Source organism: Pteronotus mesoamericanus, unplaced genomic scaffold (assembly GCF_021234165.1).
Source record: "Pteronotus mesoamericanus isolate MK-2021 breed Mesoamerican mustached bat unplaced genomic scaffold, CSHL_Meso_final contig_55, whole genome shotgun sequence".
NCBI lineage: Eukaryota > Metazoa > Chordata > Mammalia > Chiroptera > Mormoopidae > Pteronotus > Pteronotus mesoamericanus.
Window position 1 is genome coordinate 2,980,794 of NW_026555198.1, and position 24,803 is coordinate 3,005,596.

General features: G+C 42.6%; 2 protein-coding genes across 3 annotated transcripts in view; one reads left to right on the top strand and one right to left on the bottom strand.

Moving 5' to 3' along the window:
- The window catches only part of FGF13 (fibroblast growth factor 13), a 497,959-nt gene that overhangs the window by 379,473 nt on the left and 93,683 nt on the right, over positions 1-24,803 (bottom strand). The window lies entirely within an intron of this gene.
- On the top strand, positions 15,313-16,955 carry LOC129075482 (feline leukemia virus subgroup C receptor-related protein 2-like). The gene has a single exon (XM_054579558.1). The coding sequence runs from the start codon at positions 15,429-15,431 to the stop codon at positions 16,953-16,955; it is 1,527 nt and encodes a 508-aa protein (XP_054435533.1). The 5' UTR covers positions 15,313-15,428.

Genomic DNA, 24,803 nt, shown 5'->3' on the forward strand with positions numbered 1-24,803 from the left:
CAATCCACTGAGCCACACCAGCCAGGGTGCAAACTGCTTTTGACATCTTTGATAACTCTCAGCACCTTCTCCATACACCGCACAAATCTTTTTTTGCCTTTCAGTTGCATTTTTACCTTTCTTGAAATAATAAAGCATAATACACCAAAAATGTTGCCTATCTTCTTCCATCTTCAATATTAAAATGGCTGCACAAAAGTTCACCTATTTTAATAAGATTTTTAAATGCACACTGATATGACAGCTATCACAATACAATCTAACGAAATTGTTTCAAATGAAGTTAAAGGCAACTAATCACTACTAAAGCCATCGTACGGAAAAAACTAAATGAACTTTTTGGCCAACGCAATAGAAGCCAGCCAGTTCCAGAAAACAGTCTTTAAAGGCCTGTGATCTCTGCTTTTCTGGGTCTCAGCTTCTAGCTGGGGCTTTTGGCTATAGCATTCTTCAAGCAGCATACCTCCCAAGGATCAAAACTAACAGAAGCAGCTACTTGGCAGGCAATTAGGTATATCCATTCAGATGCGAGTCCTTACCAGCTTAAACTCTGCAAAAGTGACTGGGAAGCATTGCCCAGGAAGATCCACCATGTTTCCAGAAGCTTAGGTTTGACCTACTCAGAGCAATTTTCATGACCTTCTCACCATTCAATGACAATAGCTGCTGAAAATTAACTAGGTAATTAACCTGGCTTTCTCTACAAGGATGAATTTCTGATCTTAAGATAAGGCAATCACACTCAATAAAGCCAATCAGATCTCCAATCTTCCTATAACAAAATGTGTTTCGCACTCTCACCAAGACTAAAAGCAGAACAACCACAAGAAAGCTGCAGAGCTTGAAGCGCCTGGCAGGGACAAGAACAATAAAGTCTTCCAGGGATGAGTACTGGGGCATGCTACAAACACCTGTGGACTACTATGTACCAGACCAGCGAAGTCATCCCTATGAAAAGAGTAAAATTAATGGGCCGATCAGCTCCTTGCAACGCACCAGGGAGAAGGTACAGCTCCCATGGGCTGGGGATAATTTTGTCACCATCACACTGCAACTTACACATCCATGTGCTCTCTTGCCTTCAGAGTTGTCCCTTGCTAAATTCCAACTTACTGCCTTGCACGTGCTCACAGTTTTCAGGCAGCTTCTCCTTGGCAGCTGCCTTCAGAATGCTCATGTATACTCTTCAACCATCTGCTATTGCTAGGAGAGCCAGGGGATGGTGAAGAAGCGAGTGACAGCTGGAGCTGTCTAAGAGAAAAAGATAAGCCCCCACTTCTGCCGGCAAGCAGGGGGCTTTTGAAGATATTGAGGAGGGCTCTGGACTTCCTGCAGTACTCAATAAGCTATTATTTTGTATGTTAAAGGAAGGGGTGATCCCAATGAACTTCCCGAGCCTGCCAAAGGTATCAGTGGCTCCAACCTGCTGGGTGTCCATGGAGCGAAGATTCACTTGCTTGGTAGCTCTCAGGATACCAGGCTTAGGAAACCTGTGCGCAACAGTGTCTCCGTTCTTCTGACACCTCCTACAACTGAATTTTACTGTTTTCTGAGCCCTCCAACAATGAACAATCATACTACTGCCCGGGGGCTGCATATATCATGACTAAGCACTTTGACGGCATTACTTCATTGGATCTGCCCTGTATTTTTTTATCTTTGTCAATAAATGAAGAGACTGAGGCTGGGAAAGAGGAAAAGACTTGACTAAGGTCACTCTGCTTGGAAGAGGATGCCAGGAGAAGCACCTCAGCCATAGAAATTTCAATGAAGAAAAAAAGTAGCAAGTATAATGGACCATTCAGAAATAATGTCTTTTATGCAGGCCCTCTATAGTGACTGTTTGTTGTAGTTATATTGCTACCTCAAGGGAGGCTTCCTTTCTTAACGTGGCAAGACCCAAAAAACCAAGATTCATAACCAAATTATTCTGCACTTTATAGACACCGTTAGACATAATTATACACCTTTTTTCATGGTGCTATGCGTAGAATTACCATATAGCTCTAAAGTAAAAAAAAAAAAATTCCAGAAACTGTGCGCATGCAATGTAAGACCATTTATAGCAAACCTGCATGAATTGGAAGCAAAATATGGAATGGACTTCAAGTAACTGGAGCTAATGGATGTGGAACTGAGGTTAATGGAGGAGTGGAGATGGAAATACTGAGCTTCAGTGCACTGAGGAGCCACTTCCAGATGAAAGGATTTGCATCTGGTGGAGGACTACACCTTGCCAAGGACAATGCCATAACAAAAACTAGGAGTCCTGTCGAATAAGGATCAGAAAAGGAGAAGGCTAACTCTTTGAAGCCACCAATCCCCCACTGAGGACTAACTATGTGGGAGTCATGGCAGGGAGTCCAAAACCAATTACAAAATGTGCTCTCTGTCTTCAAGGCACTGAATGCTCAGATGAAAATAAAGACTACGTCACCTTGCAAAAATAACTGATAAGAAAGGGTAGTCTGCACAGAAGGCCAAGTTCCCAATCTGGGTCATTCCATCAAAAGCCCTGGATCTCAGTGCAGGCTTGATTCCCACTTTACTGGACTCTGGGTGAGATACTGCCCCCTCTCTGGCCTCCATTCCCTCATGTTCACAATGACGGGGGTTTGGACCAGATGACCTGTAAGACTATTGATGTGGCAGCCTTGAAGTGGCTCTGTGGATTAGTGCGGTGAGAGAACTGCCAGGAAACAGTAAACCACAATTGCCCCCAAGTATACATAGACCCCAAACACTCCTGGTCTCTGCTTGGCCCTCTGAGCTATTTCCCAGCTTCCTTAAAATAGCTGTCTCCCTTCCCTCTTAGGTCTCAACTAAATGATGAAAGAAGACTTCTTCGAGGTAAAGACATCCTCACATTACCCCAGATTGCACCATGTGACCTACAATTCACTTTTTCAATTTTACACTTTGCCTGTTCAGTTCCACTCAGTTTAATTCAGTTCAATTGAATTGCACAGATTCTGAGCCGTCCTCTGCTAGGTGCTTCGAATCCAGGCAAGAATAAGACAGAGTCTTGCCTTCAAAAGAGTCACAACATACAGGGCTTTGCAGACATGTAAGCAACTCATTAAACATAAAACAGAAAGTCATACTTGCTATGGAGAAGTTTGGGGGACTATGTGATGGAAACACAGGAGAATGAAGTATCTGGGGGGAAAAGGAGGAAGCTTCATGGAACAGAATTTGAGATGATCCTCAAGAAACAATAAGTATTTCAAAGGATGAAAATGTAGGAAAGGGTGGGAAGGGCATAAATGAAGGTACTGTTCAAGAGATGTTAAGAATACACCAGGAGAAACACAGTAAGGTCCAGTGTGGATGGAAATCAAAGTTATGAACTAAAAAAAAAAAAAAAAAAAAAAACAGCTAAAAAATGTAAAGTTAGGCTGGGAGTAGATCATAAAGAGCCTCGAAAGCTCTCCTATGATTTGTAACTGTGAAAGATAACTATATGATTAGTACCATGTTTTAATAACATTGTTTTGGTGATTATGTGAACTTGGAAATAAAAGGGAGTAGTACTGGAAACAGAGGCACAAATAAATGACATTAAGAATTAAAAGGAGCATGGCTGTAGATGCAGCAAAGAATTTAAAAGTCAAATAATATGAGCAACTTTACTCCCATAAATTTGGAAATTTTAATGAAAAATTCAAGTTCTTAGAAAAGTATAAATTTTTAAATGGACCCAATGATGGTTCTATATAATCATTATTTTTTTAAAGCATTCCATTAAAAAAATGTGAGACCCAAGGGGCAGATGGATTACAGGCTAGCTCTACTAAACATTCAGAAAACAGGTAATCCCAGTATTATACAAATGCTTTGAGAGAAAAGAATAAAGGAATATTTCCCAACTTATTTTATCACGTACCTCTCACTTTGGCATCAGAAATAGGCAGGAATAATAGAAAAAGGTATATATACTAGTCTAACTTGTGAACATAAATGTACAAAATGCTAAACAAAATATTAGCAACCAAAATTTAGCAAAGTATAGAAGTGAAAATTAATTGTGACCAAGTTGGGTTAATTCCAAGAATTTAAGCTTGTCTTAACATTAAAAATTCCATGAGTGTAAAACACTGCATTGCTTTAAAGTATTAAAGTAGAACAAAAGAAAAAAGTATGCTATATGATCATCTCAAAAGATACAGAAAATATATTTGATAAAAATCGACATCCATTCACAATAAAATTTATTAGCTAATTACAGCTGGTTATTTCTCCAACCTGATAAAATCTGTCCCTAAAAATAATTTGGAAGCATCATAACTCAACAGTGAAATATTATAAGTATTCCATTTGAAATCAGGAACAAAAGAAAAATGTTCACTTTTACCACTTTGATTCAACATTGCTCTCATAGGTCTTAACCAGCGCAGTAAGGTAAAACAATGGAAAAGTCGTCACAAGGACCAGAAAGGAAGAAATAAAACTGTCATCATTTGCAGATGATATGATTGACTACATAGAATAAAAGAATCTTATAAATTATTAGAATCCTATTAAAAGAATTTAGCAAGATTGTCAGATTCAGGATTCTAAAGTACAGGTAGTATTATTCTATTTCCCTGGCTACATGGTGGATACATGGGGGTTCATTTTATTTTTCATTATAATTATTTTTAATTTTGAGATATGTAATATGCACTCTTCTGTATCTACATTTCACCATAGACATTACCAAACAAACAACCACCTCCCCCACCCCCTTTCCCTCTGGCTATCACTATACGGTTGCCTATGTCACCAACTAAATTCAATAAAAAAATTAAAAGAAATAAAATAAAAAAGTAAGCAAACAACCAGAAAGTATGGAGGCAGAAAGATCACTGCTGTGCCCTCCTGATAGTCCAGGTTGGAAAGAGGATGGCTTCAAACAGGGCGGCGATGGCGAGGATGGCCAGCTGAGGGTCATTAGAGGAAGCCCACTATTCCACTCCATAGCTCAGAGGGGGAGGCAAGATGAAAAGGCGTCTAAAAAGAGTGTAGAACCACCCCTCACCTCTCTGTCAACGAGGCCTATCCTCTTTGAGCCGCCTTTGCCCCAGAGCCCCTTTCCTGACAGCACGGGTCCACACCTCCTAACGGCGGACAGTAGAGCTGCTCTCCTTGTGCTGCTGGCCCTGCTGCTGTGGTCTCACCACAGCTCCCTGCCTTGCTTGCTTCCCAAGCACATCCCGTCTTAGCCCTCACCTTTGGATGACAGAGCCAAATGAGTAAATTGTGATTGACAGAGCCTCAAGTAAATTTGTATTTGCTGGGTCTGACTGACCCAGCCTCTCTTCGGAATAAAAGTTGAAAATAACCTCATAACTAAGAACAAATCTCAATCTCTTAATCTCCATCAAAAGCATAGTAACCTGTCAACCTGCTGTCTATGGCTGATTCTGCCTGGGTTTTTGGATGAAGGGAATAGGGATAGAGAGGATTTTTTTCTATCTCAAAAGGAACAATGACTCTACTACATCCTAAGCCCCAAGAATGTCTAGAAACCTATCAGAATACTAATATAAATTTAGATTCAAGGGTTGTCCCTTCATTCATTCAAGATCAGTGACTGGGCTCCCAGTTGCACAATACTTCAATTATCTGTCCTTCACCCTTTCTGTACCATGGCCTCTTGCCTGCCCTACCTCTGGATCTCATCTATGAACTAAAAGAGGGGACAAGCCCAGGGGTATATCAAACCCTGCTATGAAGAAACATAGTACTCTCCACGGAATCCCTTGGTGGGCCCCTAAGGTAGGGGAAGAAGAAGGCAAGCTCTGAATTTCTCACCAAAATTTCAAGCAAAGTGGCTCCAATTTGACCTGTTGGAAATACTGGACTTGGCATAAGATTTCAGAGAGGATTTCTAAGAGTCTCTGTTAAAAGAATACAAAGCAAAACAAATAAACCAAAAATGTGTGAAAATTGCTATATTAGAAGATCCCTGGTCATGAAAATGACTAGTTATTCCTTGATCAGTTAAGTCTGAAAAGCCTAAAATCATAACCCGAGATACTGGCAGCAACTGAGAGGCAGACGGGAGTATAAGGAGGGCCCATCCATACCCTCAGAACAGTGCAATAGCCATGTGGGCCATCCTGCCACTTACTGAGAAAAGCAAACACACACTCAGCAATCACCAGGAAGGCAAAACAACTTCTTTGGGACAGCGTATGAGCAGGGTTTGCAGAGCAGATGGCCCCAGCTTGAAACCCAGCTTTACCACAAGCAATAGACCATGTACTAAGGACACACGCACAGATTACGGAGGTGAGGAAAAGCTACCAAACAAGTACCTCAGCCAGGAATAGGCTAGCACCTACAAGTGAGAGAAATGGAGAAATGAAAGAAGGGAAAGGAAGCAACAGAAGAAAAGAGGGAGAAAGGAAGGAGAATAGACAGGGACAGAGGGGAGAAGGGACGATGACGGGCCAATAAGAACAGGACTGGGAGGCTCTGAGCAGCACTGACAATAAAAGACACTAGGGATTTTATCAGAAGACTAAACCCCAAAAGGCAACCAACTCAGGGAAGGCAGACTTCCATGCAGAAAATTGGTACCTCAGAGGCCCAGCTGAGGCCTCTCTGGGGGAGCCGTGATACAAGGAAGAGGGAGGGCTTTTTCTTTCCCTTTTGAAAATCATGAACACCTGCAAACAATAGGCTTCCTCCACTAGCCAGGAAAGGTGGAAAGCTTCATAATTATTCCCACTTTCTTGAAAAGTAAAAGCTCAGACACCGAGTCTCAATGTAGGGATGTGATCTCATATCCTGAAAGGGAAATGCGCACTGTTAATTTTATATGTGAGCCACGTTCCTTGGCCCAAGTGGAAAAAAATGGATATACTACCATCCATCCTCTGCTCTTTTCCCACAATAACACATGCCAAGAAAAGTAGTTGCTATGGCTTAGCATCTTCACAAGACATAGAAAAGATTGAGCAAGAGGAACAATCTATTTTTCTATGTGATATTTAGTGATAGCAAATACCATAATCAATGATCTTTAATGTATGTTATATTAGTATCAGTGGCATCTGAACCATTAATTTCCATTTATCATCCTTACTTAAGAGGACCTCTTCGGGATTACTCTTCTTAACAAGCTAAGGGGTTTTGGCCCCAAGTCTGGCCCTTTCTTTCAGACTCCATGCCTTTCTGATTTAATGACAAGAACTGGCTGACATCCCTCTCTTTTAGTCCTGTCATGGAAACAGGGAACTAAAATAATTCAGATTTCTGAGATTGAAATTATTTTGTCCAATCGATATGTAATTTTCCTCTTAAGCTCTCTTGTAGGTATACTCCTAAGCTCTGCTCATGCTAATGGTACACCAGCGTTTAAGTGGCTTTCAAGTAACTTAGTGCCAATTTTGGTAGAGGAGCAATCTTTTGGAAGGTCAAGATGTTCTGAGTTTGTTCAGTCCTCAAACACGACTCATTCGCCTTCAAATTGAACAAGTCCATCAAGATTGGGGGAAATTTCCTGCCTGACCATAAATGCGCTGGACTCAGAGACCCAACTCTAAACTCTGCCGAGAAGCTGGCATTAGAACCAAAGGCCATATCCTCCTTAAGACCATTCAGGCAAGAAGCCAACAGTCCACTATGCCTCCAGATATTATTAATATTGTGGTTTGGTTAAAAATCAATAAATGTACATTTTAATCATTCTTGAAGCCAAAAGCTAGTGAATAGTCCTGCTGCAATTACCTAAAAATGGGTGAGATTTATTTTACTGCTATTCCAACTACAGCATTTGTTTTGAAAACATTCTGTTATCTGTGGTTTTTAATCTGACATGGTATATTTTTAAGTGAGAAACAAGCTTACAATTTTTGAAAAAGAATATTCAATGGAGATTGGATATTTGCCTTTCAAGAGAACTAAAAGAGCTGTTATATGAGGAGTACTTGAGGAATAAAAATAGAATGTGAGGAAACACAAGATCTTCAGAATAAATATGAAATACTTTTGCAATGAAAAAGAAATACATTCAAGCCCCAATATATCCCCTTTAAAATTGTAGTAAATGAAATTAAATGCAGATTTTTAAAATCAGTTTCATATCTCAGCAGACCACCATATGTGCTTCCTGAAAAGCTCTGTGACACTGTACTACAGAACAATTTCAGATGAGGAGGACAAAACAGTACTCTGGAAATACAAGTTCACTATATAGACAAGGACAAATCTTAAGAATTTCAAGTAGACTTTACAAGTGGGTTGTTCTGAGGACCAAGAAGGGCTTTTGAGAGAAATGCAAAGCAGAGCCCAAAGCAACTAACTACAGGCTTCCAAGCCAGCCCAGACTCCCCATTACAGACCCAGGCATCTAACATGAGCTGTCTTCAGTCCTTATGGTATCCTGGGGGACTCCCCAGGAGAATGCAGCCAAAGCATTATATAGGACTATGCTTTCTGAAGAAACTGAGCTATCCTGACTTTGATCGAGTCAAGAGTTTAGGCTTGTGCCGTCTGCTTCCATATTTCACAACACAGAACTAAACGAGGAAAGAGGATAACTTACATAGGCCGTGGCCTTTGCTTAGGGCTAATACCCTAGTGAGAAGGCCTGTGACTTGCCACAGCCACAGCATGCTGTAACTACATCTGTGCATGATTCATGCTTAGATGCATAGATGGTTGCTTTTCAGAACTCTTCCAAAAATTAAAGTCATTGAAATGCTGTTGATATATTCACCAAAACAAGTTTATTTAAAATAGAACTTCAACTAATTCTGATAGACATCATCCAAATGTATAATGTCTTCAACTGTCCCTTTGAGAAATATAAGCATATTACAAAACCACATGCTCATGTCCATATTATGCAACTATTTGTTCCTTTCTTAACAGTTATCCTAATGGTAGTTATAGCAGTGCCCAGACTGGTAGGGAATCTGGGTCAATGTGGAAGACTGGGCTAGGAGAATAGTCCTATGGGAAGATTTTAATCTCTTCCTCTATCTCCTTCTTTTTGCCTCTCTTTCCCTCTCTCCTCTGTGCCTCACTAAACTCACCCCTCCTTCAAGGTCTAGCATTAGGATTCCCTCGTTTATGAAGCTGTCATTACTCTTCTCCAATTTCCACAGCATTTATAATCCTTATCACTATAGAGCGTCTTATAGTTCCTCTTGTTGTTTATGTATGTGCATCTTCTCCTTTCTACTGTTTTATAACATGACAATTATCATCATCAAAGAGCTTGCTGAGGCCCCAGTACATACTAATGCCATAGTACACTTGGGGAAAAGAAAAATATGCTTACGCACAGAAGTTCTCATTTTAAAGTCCCTGCACCATCATTTATTAAGAACGTGACCCTGGAAAAGACATCTAACTTGTCTGCACCTTAATTTCCTCATCGTCAAAATGGGAGTGATGATACCTGATGACGGAGGAGGAGGAGGAGGAGGAGGAGGAGGAGGAGGAGGAGGAGGAGGAGGAGGAGGAGGAGGAGGAGGAGGAGGAGGAGGAAGAGGAGAGAGGAAAGAAAAGGAAGTCCTTGTCACCATCGCATTGTGGAAGTACGAACTTGGAATCAGATGAACCTGAACTCTATCATCATTAACCTACTGAGTCACCAAACATTCAATACACGTTACTTCGATCCTCAGAGTCCGTTTCCTCATCTGTGATATTAAAATAAAAGTACCTTCCCTGATGCCTTGTTAGTTAAGGAATGAAAGGACCTAGTCAAGGTCCTGGCACATAACACCGCCTCCAACAAATGACGGGTATTATTATTACACTAGTGATAATCAATATGAGTCATACTCAAGGGTTCCCCAGATCAGCAAAGGAAATGAGACACATAAAGAAGCATCTTCCTCCCAGGGTGCAGCAGTACATGCTGAGTGCCACATGGGCAGAGTAGATGGGAGAGCCCTGGAAGGTAAAAAGGAAGGGAGGAGGTCACAGGAAGCAACAGCAATGTGGGAAGAGCCCATCGATGTGGAAAGGGTCCAGCAACGCGAAAAGGCTCCATGCTTAGTAAGGCCCAGTTCCTTCACCAGGCCCTACCCAGCATAAGTGTGTACTCCATGCCAGTCACTTTCCCACAGTAACATCCAAACTCAGGAGTTCAACAACATCCTTAGAGGCAATAGGAAATAAGAGATGACTTTCAATCAGAGGGATGACATGGTGAGAGCTGCACTTTAAGAAAAATTCATCTGAGTGTGCTGCGCAGAATACATTTAAGAGGCCAAGTAATTCAGAATATACAAAAGGTAGAAACAACCCAAATGTCTATCAATAGATAAAGGGATAAAAAATATGGTCTATCCGTACAATGGAATAGTATTCAGCCAAAAAAAAGAGCAAACTACTGATATATGCTACAACACTGATGAACCTTGAAAGCATAATGAACCTTGAGAACATTATGCTAAGTGAAAGAAGCCAGTCGCAAGCATCCATATACTCTGAGATTCCATTTATATGAAATGTCCAGAATAGGGAAATCCAAAGAGACAGAAAGTATATTCATGGTTGCCTAGAGCTGAAGAGAGGAGGGACAGGGGATAATGGTGTGGCAGCTGAGGGGTTTGGGGCTTCTTTTTGAAGTGACAAAAATGTTCTTAAATGGACTACTGGTCACTTGTATGGTGTGTGAACTGTATCTCAATAGAGCTATTTTGGGTCTTTTATTGTTCAATTACAGTCGTCCCAATTTTCCCCCTGTTGTGCTCCCCTGCCCCACCCAACTCCCTGCTCCCTCAGTCTGCCCCCACCCTGTTGTCCATTAGCATGGGTCCTTTATACATGTTCCTTGACTACACTCTTCCCCTTCTTTCTCCCATGATCCATCCCCCTTCCTCTCTGGTCAACAGAGCTGTTTTAAATAAAGGCCGGTCAGGAACCACCGCAGCAGTCCAGGAGCAAAGTGCTACAGGCCTGAGACTGGGAATCAAGGACAGACAAGAGTGACGTGGGAGAGCGAGAAGTGAGAAAACATTCTCAGGCCCAGATTCAGAGGAAGATGGAGGCTATGACTACTTTGAAAGGCAGGCTAACTGTGCCCTCAAGAACCTGGGGCGGAGATGGAAGTGTGGTGGAGTGGTCAAGACCATAGACTTTATCATCACACAACCTGGGCTTTAGATCTGCTTCAGCCACTTAATTGCTCTTTGACCTTGATCAAGCCATGAACCTCTTTGAGCCTGAATTGTCAAAATTGTGCAAAATGGGGGAAATGATAGTATCTGCCTCACAGAGTTGTTGGTAGGAGTCAATGATGAAAACAGATTAATGTCAGGTGAATTGCCCAACACATAGAAGGTCCTCAATAATTATTAACCAGCATAACCATCATTATCATTATTCAGAAATACTTTTGCCTGACTAGGGAGAACAATGGTGGGGTGGGGAATTAAGTTCAGGGGGGCAGTTTGTAGGCCTGATATTTGGTGAGTCCAAGGCTGGGGCTTCTGTTTCTTTTTTTTTTTTAATTGATAAAAATTTTTTGTTTTACTTAAAATTTTAAAAATATATTGGGGTGACAGTGGTTAACAAAATTATACAGGTTTCAGATGCATAATCCCACAACCCATCGTCTGTACACTATGCTGTGTGCTCACCAGCCCAAGTCAAGTCTCCTTACAACATTACCACTAGGAGACATTAGCTGATATGACTTCACTGCTCAAAATACCTCTTAAGCTGTGTTTCCAAAAAGAAGAGTGAAACTCAATAGCCACTCTATCAGTAAGGAATACCCTCCGAGAAATGTGGCCTTTGGCACACTCATGGATAACCAGGGACCTTGGGCAACACTAGACTGCTCCACCCTAACTTAGGCTTAGCCATTTCCTGCCTGACTGACAAAAGAATACATACCCCAGTGCAGTCAGAAACATACCAACTCACATTTCTTGATATAGGACCAGGATTGTGTAAATCGGAGGTCAGCAAACTACAGCTCATAAACCAAATCCAGACTGCCACCTGTTTTGTAAGTAAAGTTTTACTGGAACACAGACCTGACCATGTGTTTCTGTACAGTCGACGGCTTTTTTCATACTACAATGGCAAAGGTCAGTAATTGCAACAGAGACCATACAAACTGCAAAGCCTCAGGTATTTACTATCTGGCCCTTTACAGATAAAGTTTGCCCAACCCTGGCTGAAATTATATTGGGCCCACTACTCTGTCTTTTGTGATTTTCTATGTCCTTCAACATTTTTCCATTTTTAACTATATTCTTCTTTACATATACTACCAAGGCCATTATTAATATTAGCATTGGTTTTCAGTAGGATTCCTTATCTGGCCAAATGTCACCAGACTTAAACAGGTCTCAGATACAAAAGGCACTGGACTCATGGCTGCTGGGCACTTTAAGATATAAAACCTATTGATGATTTATTCATTCCTTGACCTGCGACTGCCATGATCTGGCATCCATAGATCATGAGGTACTATGTGCAGTAGAGACAGGGCAGTGTGGAGAACAGACTCTGGGCTGGGGGCCTGGGAGCATCCTTTCTAATCCCAGCCTTTCCAATAACTTGCGGAGTGTCTCAAGCGAAATTGCTTTCCATTTCTGGGCTACGGGTTCCTCCTCTTAAGCTGAGATCCTCTGTGTTCTCTCCCAGCCCCACGACTCAGACTCCAAACTCTATACAATATAAACTACTCTAGTCCAGCTTCATGACATTTGTCAAATAATGAGGCTCTGATAAGACAGAGTATATAAAGCTGTTAGCACAGTGTGGGCTGCATAGCAGGCATTCAATAAACAGGTACAATGTCTATCACCATGAATAAGTATTTGCTCTTTATTTATTAAACACTTAAATTACATTATCATCTTTTTAGAATATGATAGAGCACATTATTTTCCATTACAATACTTTAGGATACATTGCAGACTGAATAAAAAATGACACAAGAATCTAAACTTATAGAAGAAATAGAAGATTATTATTCCCATTACAAAAGGGCTTTTTTCCTTTACCAAATAATTCATCACAGGTTCCTTGCAAAAAGCAAACTTCCTTCAAGTAAATTTGAGTTGTTGTATGACTGTGATTTTCACTCGGTTCTTCAGGATCATTTCTACTGTGTAAAAAATACAGCATGCTTGGTACACACGCTTGGCACTGTTGACTTCTCCGGGCAATAACAGGATTTCAGAAGTAATCTGAGTAACATTGTACAGGAATACTAATCTTAAATGTCTGTAAACTGGAGCTAAAGCAAACTTGGGCAAGATCTGTGACCAAGCAGCCACCCTAAGAGAAACCCCTCCTATGTGCATGTCAGCACCTTCCAGCTTACAGAGCACATTCCACACACTGTGGTGCCCTTAAACTGCCTGGTAACTCCACGTAGGCACTCAGTATTGAGTGCCCTCACTTGTCAGATGTCTCCACAGAGTCACAGAGAAGTTTGGTGACTTCCCCACGGTCATGGAGCTTGTCAGCCACCGAGGTGGTTGTTAAGGTCCAGTGCTACTTCTCTCTATGTCTTTAACATGAACTTGTTCAATTCCAATGCCATGGACTTCTAAAGGAAAGGTTGGGCTTCGCTTTTAGAGGCCAAGAGTTTTGTAATTTCCTGTTGACTGTGGTCTTATGGCCCTTGTACTTACAATCGTTTAGGGCTGGATAGAGAAACAGCTTTCACAGATGGACTGGGAGCACAGAATAATCAATTTGGGCCTCCAAGATGTTTATCCTCATTATTGTTTCTGGCAGCTGAATTAAATATTTTAATGATTCATTTTATTGGGCTCAGACTCAGAGAATATGTTAGCAGGCAGAAACGGCAACTTCTAAGATCTCGTTAGTACTCTAAACAAAATGAAAACATGGGGAAGTTAGTACATAGACTTAAAACAGGGCTTTGACGTTCTTTGTAAACAGACCGTAAACTCTTCATTGCCAAGTGTGAAGGAGCCAGGATTTGCTGATGCAAGCATGGCCCTGAAGGACAAGGAGGAGACCAAGAAGACTAAGAAGAAACAACAGGGTGGAGGGAGAGGCAAGCCAGAGTCCCTGAGCAGCCACTCTGTAAAATCACTCCTGCACCTGCTGAACAGATGATGAACTCAAGCCTCAGGATATTTCCAGAAAGCTTCAGAAGCTTGTAAATTATTCTTTTGTGCAGAGGCCATGTTATTTTTCATTGTTATTCTACTTTTAATATGTATCAGACCCTGGGGATATAAAAGTGATTAAGACGCAGACCTACCCTTAAGGAGGATGCAGTAGAGTGAAGAGGAGTGGGGTGTGGACAAGTAAACTGACAAGTACAACAAAGTATGATAAATAAAGGCATATGCTAGGCACTATTATAGCCCACACCTGGCCCCTTATAGTAATGCTTGTAGATGTTATTTTATCACATCTAAAATTACAGTTGGGTGGGAAGCACATATTGTAACTTGTCCCTCTAAGATGACTTTCCTTGAAACAAAAGCAACTGGTTATTTGTCATGAATACATTACATACAACAAACATTTTAAAAAGCCAAGGCAACAAATTAACCAGGCTCCGCTGATGGAAAGCAATCAGAAAGCCTGAGTTCATCGATAAAATATGCTGATCGTAAAATATTTATCTTTCGCTGCTGAAAAGAGAAGAATCCGGTTATGAAAGCTGGCCTCTCAGGCCATCTGCCATGGCTAAGTCTGAATCTCCAGTGACTCTCCAGGAGAGTTTAAAACAAGTATTTATAGCGGAGAAGATGGGGACCGGCCCGAGGAAACTCTGTTTGGAGGGTTACCTCAGAACGGCGGATGGGATTTTCTGGCGTAGTCCTCTGGGAGGGGCACATGAATTGGAGGAGCATGTCAGGGGGCGGTGGTTAAACGGACGGTTTCCATGGCGCCCGGGGTATTGGGAAGGAATGCACCCGGCAAACTGTGGCGAAACAACTGGGCCTCCAGGCCCAAGGTTATTGGGAGGGGGACGGTGTAAGGGGAAGAGAAAGGAGGGGCGAGGTAGGAGGGCCGGGGAGGCCCAGGGAGGCCGGGCGGGATGGGGGCGGGGCGGTCACGTGGGCCCTAGGGGGCGAGGCCCCAAGTCAGCCCAGGAACGGGCAGAGTCGGGCGAAGTGGCTATGCAAAGAGCGAATTCTTTCCTGGACCGGGGGCTGAACGTGGCCCGAACGCCTTAAAACGAGTAAAGGCACCGGCGGCCAGGACGCGGCTGAGGGGTCTTCAGCTGGCCTGGGAGCAGCGGTTGGGGACAGCGGGCCCCACGGAAAAGTTGGGAGCAAAAGCTTGGAGGTGAGCTTGGGAAACCAACTTGTGGCTTTTATGCATGCTTGAGTCTCCATTTCGTCTGGGACAGACCGACAGACCGAGGCAAGTGCCCTGTCAGCTTCAGGGGACCAGCCGAGGCTACTGTCCCTTAAGAGTGCCAGAATCCTCAGCACCAGTTCAGGGCTCCAGGAGAGGCCGTGGTCATGGTGGATGAAGATCCCAACCTGGAGGAGAGAGACGGCACCCCTGAGCAGGAGTTTGCGCTTCAGGCGGACCCCAGCATCTCTGTGTACGCCAGCAATTCAGCCCACCGCCGTACCTTGCTCCAACCGGCTGGCTTGGCCCACCCAAGTAGCTCAGCTCGGGAGGACTTCAGTGTGATCAAGGTAAGCAAGCGCCGTTGGGCGGTGGTCCTGTTATTTAGCTGCTACTCAATGTGCAATGCCTTCCAATGGATCCAGTATGGCTCCATCAATAACATCTTCATGAACTTTTATGAGGTCAGTCCCTTTGCCATCGACTGGCTGTCCATGTGCTACATGCTGACCTACATCTTTCTACTACTGCCGGTCGCCTGGCTGCTGGAAAAATTCGGCCTGCGCACCATTGCCCTTGCTGGCTCTGCTCTCAACTGCCTGGGGGCCTGGGTGAAGTTGGGCAGCCTGCAGCCACATCTCTTCGCAGTCACCATGCTGGGCCAGGTCATCTGCTCTGTGGCCCAGGTCTTCATCCTGGGCATGCCCTCCCGCATAGCTTCAGTCTGGTTTGGACCTAATGAGGTTTCAAAGGCCTGCTCTATAGCTGTCTTTGGCAATCAGCTTGGAATTGCAATTGGGTTCTTTGTCCCTCCTGTTTTGGTACCCAATATCCAAGACAAGGACAAGCTTGCCTACCACATCCGCCTCATGTTCTGTATAATAGGAGGTTTTGCCACTCTTCTTTTTATCCTTGTCATCATCATATTCAAGGAGAAGCCTAAATATCCCCCCAGCAGGGCCCAGTTCCTGAGCTACGCCTTGGCATCCCCTGATGCTTCATACTTAAGTTCCATCGCCCGGCTCTTCAAAAACCTCAACTTTGTACTGCTTGTCATCACCTATGGTCTGAATGCTGGGGCTTTTTACGCCTTGTCCACCCTGCTGAACCGCATGGTGATCTTGCACTATCCAGGGGAAGAAGTGAATGCTGGAAGAATTGGCCTGACCATTGTCATTGCAGGAATGGTTGGGGCTGTGATCTCAGGCATCTGGCTGGATAGGTCTAAAACCTACAAGGAGACAATCCTGGTGGTCTATATAATGACTCTGGTGGGCATGGTGGTGTACACAATGACCCTGAACCTGGGACATCTGTGGGTAGTGTTCATCACCGCTGGCACAATGGGCTTCTTTATGACCAGCTATCTCCCGCTGGGATTTGAGTTTGCTGTGGAGCTGACATACCCAGAATCAGAAGGCATGTCGTCTGGCCTCCTCAACGTGTCTGCCCAGGTATTTGGGATCATCTTCACCATCTCCCAGGGCCAGATAATCAACAACTACGGAACTATGCACGGGAACATCTTTCTCTGTGTGTTCCTCACCCTCGGAGCAGCCCTCACTGCATTCATCAAGGCAGATCTCCGGAGGCAGAAAGCAAACAAAGAAAATCCTGAGAATAAACTCCAGGAGGAGGAGGAGGAGAGCAATACCCGCAAAGTACCTGCCACTGTGTCTGAGGAGCATCTCTGAGAGAAAAAGGTGGTTGTAACTCAGGACCACCACCACCACGTCTTCAGTCAGCACGGCTCTCACTGCCAGCACAAAGGTCTTTGTAGCGGCAGCTTTTGCAAAGAACTGGCTGGAATGTTTGCATCTTGGACAGCAGTGCCTATGCCTCCTGAAACCCACTCAGGAGCCTGCATGGTCTGGTTCAGGCAAATCACACCTTTCTCCAAATGCAGATTCCATTCCCACCCCCTCCCCTTCTAGGTTCTGGGACCTGGTATTGGGAGAGGCTGGTGAGTAGTGGAGTCAGTCCTGGCTTGGTGCCTTGCCTTTCCTCCTCACCTCTGTCCCTCTTGGAGAAAGCCTGCCAAGTTACCACAGAAAGCAAGCTTATTCAGGATATTAACTTCTTCTAGTGTCTTAAGACCCTTAGAAGCCCAGATTCTAAGGAGCAGCAGCTGCTCTGGATGAGGGTCATCAGACTGACTGCTAACATTCTATGGGAGAGAGAGCTCCAACAGAACAAACCCAAGGGCACCCTGGGCCTAGGTTTTCCTGGCCTAATGTTGGGATGTCTCCCAACCTACTCTCCTAGGAGCTGATCAAACTAAACATCAATTAACTTGAGAAAAACTTTGTTGTGGCCATGAAGGAAAAACCGATTAGAGAGAGGTGTGTGAGGGAGCTGGAGGATACCTTCTGAGTGCGTTTGTGGGGGCCTGTATTTGGGAACTCTGGTAGCTCGATTTGGGAATGGGAAGGTTCTTCTCTACAAAAGAAGTCCTTGTCCAGAGATTCTGTCTGTGTTGCAGTCACTTCTGGTGCCTTCATCTGGACACTGCCTTCAGAAACTAAGGGCTTGTTTTCTCTGGAGAGAGGGCAATACCAGCCAACTTCCTGTGATCTTTACTGAGAACAAACCTTGACTCATCCCACCCTGAGAAATCCAAAGCTGCTTCTGAGATGACAGGAAAGGGGCAGAAGGAAAGGCGGCCCCTGTAGTGGGAATTGAGTCTGCTTGATTAAGTGTACCCCTCCTCTGATGGGGACAGTATCTGCACACCCACCCCACAGCAGTAACCTTTTATCAAATGTTCTAAATTTAAAGGGAATGCCTTGAAACCAACCCGAGCTAACCTCCTCTCCTGCCTGACCTGCTGTCTGACTCCACTCGTAGGCCTAGGCAGCATCTCCTGAACATAAAGCATTTTGGTCATTTCTCTTGTACATTGAGCAGCTGCAATCATGACCACTGTGCTGTTTTTGCTGTGGCTACTGCCCTGGGTTCAGCATCTAAGGAACAGCGTGCACTGGCAACAGTGCTGTGGTGCTTGGGTCACTGCCAGAAGAGCCAGAGGTGTGTATGGGGTGTGTGTGTGTGTGCGCGCGCGTGTGTGTGTGTGTGTACACACACAGACTCTGTACATAATAAAAGAAGTTCATACTTCAGGTGGGGGGAGTAAGTTAGGTGTGCAAGAGAAGCAGAGAGAAAGTATGCTTTACTTTTTTGACAAGGAGAAAGGTGTTTACTCTTCAGCCCTTTAAAATACAGAGTCTGGCAGAGTAATGCCTATTTCAGTGTGGTTGGTAGGGTAATAATATGGGTGTAATAATTTATAGTTTTAATTTGAATATTTCACCTAAAATACCAAATGGTGTGCTTGAGTGTGATGTTGTGTTACAGAATTACATGCTTATGATTTTGTAATAAAAAGGGACTTTGCTTGTGCTGGACCCTGTATGTTAAAATGTTTACCAAATCCATTGCTTTATTTTAAAAACATAATTTGTATTTTCTATTTGTAAATCAGGTGTTTTAAGGCAATAAAAGATTGCCCAAAATATATATTTATAGAACTAACTGAAGGATGAAAGATGGAGGGAAGAAATAGGAGAGTGAAAAGAGAGGGAAGGAAATGAGACAGGGATGATTTTCTGCCTTTGGCGTCTCCCCTCCTCTTCTGGGGGTTCTACTACATTCATAAACAGACATTAAGCCTCTCAAAATACAATATGCCATAAGGACACTGAGTACAAGACGAGGCAAAAGAAGGAGGAGGACTGTGATGAGAAGGAAGTGGAGAAGGACAGGCAGCAGTGACAGTGGCTATCATTTTATTGAATACCTAGTATCAACCCATTTAATGAATGGAAATGCTGTGTTGAAGTGGTAAGCATCAAAGAATGTGGATTCTGCAAGTCTTGGCTGTGCCTCTTCCTAGCTGGACACTCCAGGCTTCAGTATTCTCAACTATAAAATTAAATATCAATCCCTGTCCTAACCATGTAGAAGACCGTGTAGACCAAATGTGATAACAAATGAATAGACCATGTAAACTCTAAAATACTGTGCAAATGTTAGTGATCATTTTTACTTTTTTATTCTTTGTTGTATTTATTGGGGTTGCATTGGTTAATAAAATTATAGAGGTTTCAAGTGTACCATTCTATAATCTTCTGATTTTTAAATAATTTTATTTCTAACCTGACCAATGTGGCTCAGTTGGTTGGAGTGTCATCCCTTACACTGAAAGGTCATGGGTTCAATTCCTGATCAGGGCACACACCTAGATTGTGGGTTTGGTCCTCAGTTGGGACACTTACCAGAGGCAACCAATCGATATTTCTCTCACATTATTGTTTCTCTCTCTCTCTCTCTCTCCCCACCTCCCTTCCTTCCTCTCTCTCTTCAAACAATACATTAAAAATTTTAATTAAAAATAATAATTTTATTTCCCACTATGGAATACTCTTTGACTTTGAGATAACATAATGTACCTTCTCAAGTCCCTTATGAGTTAGAGATCTGAGTAAGGAACAGTTTTGTTGTTTTCACATCAAATAAGGCCCATAAAACTATGTGTGAAAATTCATTCTGAAAGTCAAAAGTCACAAACATAGAGAGTCCTGGTCACTGAAAGTTCTAAGCTATAGACAGACTGGTAAATGCTGAAGTCAGGTTTCTGTGGGTAAGTGACATGCAAGAGTGTTGTATCTCACTGATTGAGAGTCAGGGGCACAGGGGAAAGGCCTGCGACAGATTCAGCTTTAAGAGCATGCCAATTCAAAGCATGGTCAACATTTTGCTTTGTCATTCTTCTGTTCTTACAAACATGATAGAAAAAAATCAGACTATGCACGTAACAAAATAAAATCAACAAAAAGTCATAACTTACTACCTACATAAAAACATGGGTAATAACTTTAGTATGCATTTCCTGACCTCATTCTATGCATATAAACATGGATTTTAAACCTAAGATGACATTGAACATTTTATTACAAAAATAGGTGGGTTTTATAAAAAGAACAATATTAGACAATCAATGCAGAGAAGAAATTGTTCAATATGGTGTTCTCTAGTTTTTAATCTCTTGATGGCTATCAAAACCAGGTCCTGGGGTATGTGTCCCTGTTCAGGGAGATGGGACCAGCTCATAAGTGTTTATCAACAACCAACCCAGCAACGAAAATTGCTCTCTGCTTTCAACACATGTCACATGTGTTCAATACCAAGAAACATATTCTTTACTTCAGTTCCAAGAAAAAGGGTAAGACTCATAAGATATAGGCCAGGGGACCTGCTGTGCTTTTGAATGATGATGAAATGAAAAAAAAAAGAATACATGGGAAGAGGAGAAGGGGGAAAAGATGACAAAACTACACCTAAGATGTCATTCTCTCTGAGAGAAGGAAGACTTTGGAGTCAGGCAGACATGATTTGGCATTTGAGCTCAGCCACTCACTAGTGGTGTGACTGTGGATCAGCGACTTCTCTTTTCTGAGCACCCATTTCCTCACATGTGAAGCAGGGATGGACAAGGACCATAACTTCCTCGTGGGGCTGTTGAGAGGCTCAAAGGAAACGATGAATGCAAAGTACTTAGAATAGAACATGGCACACAGTTAGAGAACTATAATGGTAATTCTTCTTGTAGCTGCCCTTGTAAATCAACCCAAGGAAGCTTCAGGGATATAGGCTAGGAAGAATTTAGAGATCAGTATGTCCAAGCCCTTCACTTCTCAAAGGAGAACACTAAAACCCAAAGAGAGGAAGACAGTTTCCAAAGCGTATCTACTTTCAATTGATTCAGTAAACATTTATGGAGCATTTGGGCAAAACACTATTCTAGGAGTACGATGCGGGGGCATAGGTAATAAAATGTGTTTTTAGGTCAAGATGCTTACAATCTGTGCAAGTTACTTAATCTCATAGTTATATATTTTGTATTTATATTTGGTGTTTAGGTTTACATATACAGGGCCAGCAGAAGTAATACCTGCTTGAGTGTGGTTGGTAGGGTGATAATATGGGTGTAATAATTTATAGTTTTAATTTGAACATTCACCTAAAATGTCATATGGTGTGCTTGAGTGTGATATTCTTATGTTACAGAATTACATGCTTATGATTTTGTACTAAAAGACTTTGTAATAAAAAAGGGGTGTTATTTGTGCTATACCATGCATATTCATTTTATTTACTGTTATATACTCATGTATTTAGAAGACTAGAGTAAGGCAAAGCTCATCTTCCTACATCTTCATCTGTTTTGTCTTTTACTCCTGACAAGCAGTGTTCCAGTGTCCAGTCACTGCCTGCAAGGGTGTTGAGAGACCATTGCAATGGCTGTGGTGGCGACCGCCTCCCCCTGGACTGCAGCCCTTGCTGTGTGTCCTGAAAGCCATTGCTCCAGCGGTAGCCTTCTGATCACCCATCTCCCTGGATGTGAAGACAGGAGTGGCTCCCTTTGTGGGCCAGTTCAGTGCTGGTGTTATGGGTGTCATGCCTGGAGACCCAGACCAGAGGCCCCTCTTCCACCCGTCCCAGTGATTTTGTAAGTACCTAATTAAACAGCATTGATAAAACAGCTACACTTGCTTCAAACAGCAAGAGTAGCTTTTGATGCCTATGGACAGATCACTGTTCACTGCTACAAATGAGTAAGATCTCAAAAGGCAGAGGCAGAGTGGGGAGAAAGGGTAAACACACCCAAGCTAGTGGGGACAGCCTGAGCAAAGGGACAGAGCGGGGGGTGTGGAGGGTATAGCCAGGTGACCATGAGAAGTGACCTCCTGCCAGAGCAGACAATCACAGCTAGTCTGACAAAGGTTTGCCCTGGAGACTGATGCACCAAAATGAACCCCGTGGTCATGTTATTAGACATCAGGGAGGACTGGGAATAATTGTACCATCCCAGGGAGGCAATACTGGGGGATTCTCAGTACCATTACAACCCTCAAGAGTCCTCTTTTTAAAAAAGCCAATTTCATAGAAACAAAGAGTAGAACAGTGTTTGCCAAAGGCTGAGAGGAAGGGAAAATAGAATGCTGTAGGTCAAAGGATATAAAGTTCAAGGTATAAGAAGAAGCAGCTCTGCCCTGGCTGGTGTGGCTCAGTGGATTGAGTACCAGCCTGTGAACCAAAGGGTTGCCAGTTCGACTCCCAGTCGGGGCACATGCCTGGGTTGCAGACCAGGTCCCCAGTTGGAGGAGTGGGAAAGGTAACCACACATTGATGTTTCTCTCCCTCCCTTTCTCCATACCTTCCCCTCTCTCTAAAAGTAAATAAAATCTTTTTTAAAAAATAAAATAGATCTTTAGCATTCTTACCATACAAAAAAGCTACCTATGTTAACTATGCAAGGTGATGGATGTATTAATTATCATCATCTTGGTAATCATTCTATAGTGTATATGTATATCAAATCATTACACTGCACATTACACACACACACACTTATATTTGTCAATTCGTCGTCAATAAAGTTTAAAAAAAAGCAGTTCTCTTTTAGCCCTGGCTGGTGTGGCTCAGTGGATTGAGCACTGGCCTGCAAACCAAAGGGTCGCTGGTTCCATTCCCAGTCAGGGTACGTGCGTGGGTTGTGGGCCAGGTCTCCAGTTGGGGGCATGTGAGAAGCAACCACACATTAATGTTTCTCTCCCTCTCTTTCTCCCTTCCGTCCTCTCTTTCTAAAAATAAGTAAATAAAATCGTTTTAAAAAGAGTTCTCTTTTAGTACTAGGGAAAGAAATTTGGAGATATATGGTTATGGCGTCACTCTGAAGAAGGAGGATGGTTTTAGCAGGCAGGATAAGGATAGAACCAAGGCTGCCTAACAATGAACGACTTTACTGCTTCTAAACAGAATTTTTTGATTAAAGTATATCAATAATAACTCTATTTTATAGGATTCCAGTATTTCTGCCAAGACAGTTCTGTCGCAGTGCCACAGAAAATTTCCCCAATGAAACTTTCAGTTTATGAATGCTATCTATTTCTAGAAAAAAAAATGAGCTGTTATAAATGGAAGAAGTTTACATAAGAGAAACAAAACAGCACCCAAAAATGAACAGTGCATTTAAAATAAAATGCTTTGGTGCTGCCAAAAATGAGTATAACAAATAGCAAATACATTTTCCCCACTCTAAATTCCTTCGACATGAAGCATTTTTCCAATCTCTAATTTATACCTGACATAAAATTTAATCATTAAATTGCTGGATGAACAACTGCACCCCCCAGCTTCTTTTACACAGACAATAATACAAGTGAGCTGTGATGTGGCAGAAGCACTGCAAAGTTCCATTCCATGACCATTTAGTAGTAGAAAGGATAGTAAATCCTAAGACCAATAAACACTAGGGCCATATTTCTCCGACACTAAAAAGAAAACCAATGTCTACCATGCTTTGGGGAAACAGAAAATGTACAAGCTTTAGAATCAAATAGATCTGGAATTGAGTCCCACTCCAATGCTTACTAGGTGCATGATCTCAGACATACATCTTTATCTTTTTTGCGCCTCGATCTCCTCATCTGTAAAATGGGGATTATGGCACACCTACCTCACAGGGCTGTTATGAGACTAAATAAAATAATGTTTGTAAAACTCTTAGCACAGTACACAACTGATAGTAAGCTCCTAATTAGCATAAACCACCAAGGTACCCTGCCCTTTCATAATAACAGCTTTGAGATATAATAAACATTCCATAAAATTCATGCATTTAAAATATGCAATTCAATGATTTTTTTGTATTAATTCACCGAGTTGGGCAACTATCACCACAGTCCAATTCTCAAATACTCTCGTCACCCCGAAAAGAAGGCTTTTAACCCCTTAGCAGTCATTCTACTGCCTTTTTAATGCACTTAAAAAAATTGCTAAGACCTTGAGCCCTGGAGCTGTCCACAACTGGGTTCAGGTCCAAGCACTAGTACATGCTGGCGGTGGGACCCTCAGAAAAGCTGCTCAATCTTATTGGGCCTCAGTTTCTTCACTGTAAGACGGCACTGATAATAGCACAAACCCTAGAGGCCAGCTGTGGGAATCTGGTGGGAAATGCGTACATAGCCCCTGCCAGTGGCTGGCCCATGGGGAGCACCAGATAAATGGCAGCCATCATCATCACAGTCCTCCTCCTTTTCTTTCATTCTGCTTGTTTTCCCCTGCCCATATTTCACCTGGATTTCACTATCATTTCATAAAATGCATCTCCAGGACCTATAATAGGGCCTTGCACGGGGTACGCACAATACACATTTCATTAACTAATTCGCGGAGTCCTCAAATAACATCATTCATGGGTTCTTGGGAACTGCAGCTTTAAGGGAAACAACATATAATGAAACCAATTTTACCAGAGACTTAATGATAGAAACAAGAGATCTATTCCTACAGCATATTTCTGGTCACAAGATCATCACGAAAGTTTTCAATAAAGGCCCAAAACACTTGCAATATTGAACACTGAAATAAATGTGGGCTATACATACATTTTCAAAAATGAATAAAAACAAGTCAGATCTTTTATTTTCCAACTCATTCATTCCAGTTCTGGGTCTCAGGATCCCAGAGCCTCTCCGGGC